At 47.1% G+C, this 4,209-nt stretch overlaps 1 protein-coding gene across 1 annotated transcript in view; it reads left to right on the top strand.

The window, feature by feature from the left end:
* Positions 1-4,115, top strand: part of APBB1IP (amyloid beta precursor protein binding family B member 1 interacting protein) — a 57,376-nt gene extending 53,261 nt beyond the window's left edge. Inside the window, exons 13-14 of the mRNA XM_031614430.2 lie at positions 89-186; positions 3,098-4,115. Of these exons, the coding sequence (XP_031470290.1) occupies positions 89-186; positions 3,098-3,625 (626 nt within the window). The 3' untranslated portion in view covers positions 3,626-4,115. The remainder of the gene's footprint in view (positions 1-88; positions 187-3,097) is intronic.
* Positions 4,116-4,209: the final 94 nt, after the last annotated feature.

Consider the following 4,209-nt stretch of genomic DNA (forward strand, 5'->3'; position numbering starts at 1 on the left):
AATAACCTTTTTCTTAGTTTGTTATCCACTGATGTGGGCAGTACCACAACAACGTAATCTTTCCCCTCTCTCCTCCATTTTGTCACAGGAGCTGTTCAGGCAAATGGACAGATTCCCCGGGTCGTTCTTCCCTCCAGTGCAGAAGTTGCAGGGATTCAGAAGAAAGTGGATCCACCAGAAGCTCAGGTGAGCAGTTACAAGCAGTGCACTACTTGCGTGTCACCTATGAACCAGTTCTGCAAGTCTGGTTTTCTCTACCCACTGTCTTCCCTTCTCAGAGTACCTATGTGCAGTTGTGTCAAGGATTTGATTTTGAGCAAAGCAGCTGGCTCCTCTTTGTGCTTTACACCCTGCAAACAGTGCCCTTTGCACAAAAGCCAAGGAGCTATCAGCTGGAAGTGAAGGGACAGCCATCTGCCACTTTCATTCTGCAGAACAAAGCTGTGAGTTCATACAACAGGAATAGGAATGTGCCTACTAGAATGGCCTCAAGGAGTCTGCACAGCTGAGGATTGCATGTTTAAAAAAAAAAAAAAAAAGACTGAAGTGTGAAGAAGTAAGGGAAAATATGTTTTCAGCAAACCCTAAAAGCATTCCTTTGTTATGTTCCAGATTTTGCATGCTTGCTCCATTTCTGTCTGTAAAAAATATCAGCAGAATAGAGCATGAGAATTTCAAAAGCATTTGTGTGTCCTACAGAAAAATGCCATTTGTTTGATGGAAGGTTATCAGTGATGTCCTTACATCATGCTCAAGTGCATAGGATGTGTGGAACTTAATTCCTAGAATTTTTGCCTCCTCCATTGTGTGTCATATACTTCTTCTTTCTGTCTGACTTCCTCCTTTCAAAAGATCTGTTTCTCTGCTCTGAACCTTACTTCCTCTGGAATAGATTGTGTTCTCAGAACTCAGTCGGTGGTTCCCTCCTCCTCAGTGTCTTGTTTACTTCCTTCTTTTTAAGGAAGGAGTGAGAGCAAGAGAAGGCAAGCATGTTATGTATGGTTAATGCCAAAATTAGGGCTGCTGACTGCTGGGCTGTAGAGTGTTTTTCTCTAGCAAAAGCTCATAGCTTCTATAAGCTTGGGATCAGAGGGTTCATTTTAAGTCTTTAAGGGTAGACTGAGCTGGAGCTCTAAGCTTGCTGGATTTAAACCAGTAAATCAGCATAACTAGAAGTGAATGGCTTGAGCAGTGCGACCCAGAGAACCTCATGAGGTTCAGCATATCCAACTGCAAGGTGTTGCACCGGGGTCATGGCAACCCCCACTATCAGTACAAGCAGGGGGAGATAAGGATGGAGCACAGCTCTGCTGAAAAGGACCTGGGTTGGGTGGCAAACTGGACATGAGCCAGCAGTGTGCCCTTGCAGCCCAGAAAGCCAACTGTATCCTGCATCAAAAGAAGCGTGGCCAGCAGGGTGAGGGAGGTGATCCTGCCCACCCACTCTGTGCTGTGAGGCTCACCTGAAGTACTGCGTCCAGATGTGCAGTCCTCAGTACAGGAGAGATACAGACCTGTTGGAGTGCATCCAGAGGGATGGAACAACTCCTGTGAGAACAGGCTGAGAGCCTGGATAAGAAAAGGCTCCAGGGAGAGCTGATAGCGGCCTGTCAGTACCTACAGGGAGCTGCAAGAAAGAAGGGGACAGACCCTTTAGCAAGGTCTGCTGTGTTAAGACAAGGAGAAATGGTTTCAAACTAAGAGTATATAAGTAAGGTTTTTACAATAAGAATGATAAGGCACAGGATGCCCAGAGAGGTGGTGAGTGCCCCATCTCTGGAGGCACTCAAAGTCAGGCAGGACAGGGCTGTGAGTACATGATCAAGTGTAGATGTCCTGTTCATGCAGGGGGGCAGAGCCTAGATGACCTTTAGGAGTCCCTTCCAACTCAAACAATTCTGTGATTCTGTGAATGTGGTGAAAAGCTTATGTTTCCAGGGAAGCACACTTCTCCCCGGGATTACAAGAACAGACAGCATGTTTGTATAGTAACTGTCAACAGCGACTGCCACCTAAAAAAATCAGAGAGAAAATTATGTTCAGATATTGCCAAATAGGCTTTATTTATCTTCAGTGTTAACTAGCAAACACAATTTAAAAGAAAATCTACATCATAATTTGCCAGAATAAACATAACCATAACAAACTGCTATCCATGTTTTTTCCTAACTTGTGTGATGGATGCTTTGATTCATTTTTTACTTTGAAAAGTTATTGGAACATTTGACCTTGCAAACACAGCTGGAACCCCGTGGCCTCAGGGACTATTTGGCTGCTGCTTTTGGAAGGAGCGTGCGAGTGTTTTGCCCAGCAGGCCTCCCTTTCCCAGCCCCTTGCCTGCTCCCCACTGGAGTCTTTCACCATAGCCATGCACTGAGCTGATGCAGGCAGCTTTCACAAGCACTCTGCAGCACTCTCCCTCCTGCACAGAGGGGCTCAGTGCGGTGCTCTACAGGTGGGTGCATGTCACAGCGTGCTCGGAGTGATGGGCACTGTGAATCTGGACATGGGAACCTTGAAATCCCAGGTATGTCCACCTTCCTCCCCTTCCACCCCTGCTGTGTGCAATGAGTTTGGCACGGAGCGGTGACTTCATGATTTTAGCATTATCCAGAGACCCCCACAGTCACAGTTAGAACAGGAAATGGTAATACAGCGGTGACAAGAAATAAAGCTGTATCTGCTTTTTATGTCTTCAAATCTTGTTTGGTATTCCCCAGCATGTAAAAAAAAACACCACAGAATTTTCTTTATGGTTTTCATGTTCTCAGAGAAGGAACAGCTGTGGGGAACATTGAGAAAGTATTTTTATATGTCTCACTAACTGCAATTTTTTCAAAATTTAAAAGCACTCATTTTCTAAGGACGGCATTCAAAGAAGCACAGTGAGTGCTCTAAATGTGGAGATTTCCACTGCCAGAGCTCTGTGGGCAACTCCAGAAAGGGGAACAAAACACGATTTGCATTCTTCAGGCAAAATGTGTCGTGCCACCTTCCGCTGTCTGTGCACTGTGCTCTTCCATCTTTTCACCATTCTTGGGCAGTGCCATTAGTTTACGTGCGCACTGACTTTGTTCTTTTATTCTTTCTGCTTAAGGCAAATGACATCAGTGCAGCCAGCCTGGCACCGCCAGTGCTGAGGCAGAAACAGCTGAATAAGAGGAACTCGCTGCAGCCTCCTCCTCCACCTGAACGGCGGTCGTCTGCTCTTAGTGCTTCACCAGTCCTACCCTCCAAAGTGAAACGAGACAGCGGTATTTTCTTAACAGATCCAGAAAGCTTTCCTGCACCACCGCCTTCCCTGATGCTCGATTTGCCACCACCGCCAGCACCAGCTGACCTCTGTGAACCTCCTCCTGATTTTGTGCCTCCGCCACCACCCCCATCCATCAGCAGCAGCAATGCAGACCTGCCGCCACCCCCTCCACCTCCACCCGTCTCCAATAAGCCACCACCTCTGACAAAGAAACCTGTGCCGCTTCCTGCAAAAAGGCAAGGGAACGCGGTACAAGATGGAGAGCCGAGAGCAGCTGGGCCGCCCCTGATCGGGGGTGGAGGCAGGCAAGCAGATTTCATGTCTGACCTAATGAAAGCTCTTGAGAAGAAAAGGGGCAGCAGCTCCTGATGTGAGGACAGGTGGACTTTAAGCCAGAGCTGCTGTTGCGTCACCGAAGGTCGTGCTGGATCAGGCCCTACCAGCAGAGGAATTCTCTGAGAGATCCCCCTGGGGGCTCCAAGAAGTGAGGGGGGTGCCCTCTGTCCCCCACTTTGCCCCCACAACCTGCTCCTTCCTCACCCCACAACCCTTAATGACCCCCACAGCAGCAGGATGAGGTCAGAAATTGGCCGCAGCCTCTTTCTGTACTCCGTTGTGTGGTGGAGCAGCGCTCAGTGCTGGTCAGCGAGTCGTGTACTTCTGTGGCTGCCTCTTCTGTAGAATTAGAGCCAAAGGAAACCACACAACAGCAGTCTTGTGTCTAAGAAGTGGGATCATCCCTTTTAACAAATTTCCCCTCAAGGGTTCTCTGTCAGAAAACCCCACACTATTTTATTTTCTCAATCAAAAGATATCCCCCTCCCCTTTTTTTTCCCCCCAAAGTAGTCTGTCTTAAAAATATATATATATATATATTTTTTTTTTCCCCCCACTGTTGCTGCCTTTAAATCTCATTTATTTGATTAATTTTCAATAAAGAAAAATTCTTACCT

This window comes from Phasianus colchicus, chromosome 6 (genome assembly GCF_987193195.1).
Source record: "Phasianus colchicus chromosome 6, bPhaCol1.hap1.1, whole genome shotgun sequence".
NCBI classification, from domain to species: Eukaryota; Metazoa; Chordata; class Aves; order Galliformes; family Phasianidae; genus Phasianus; species Phasianus colchicus.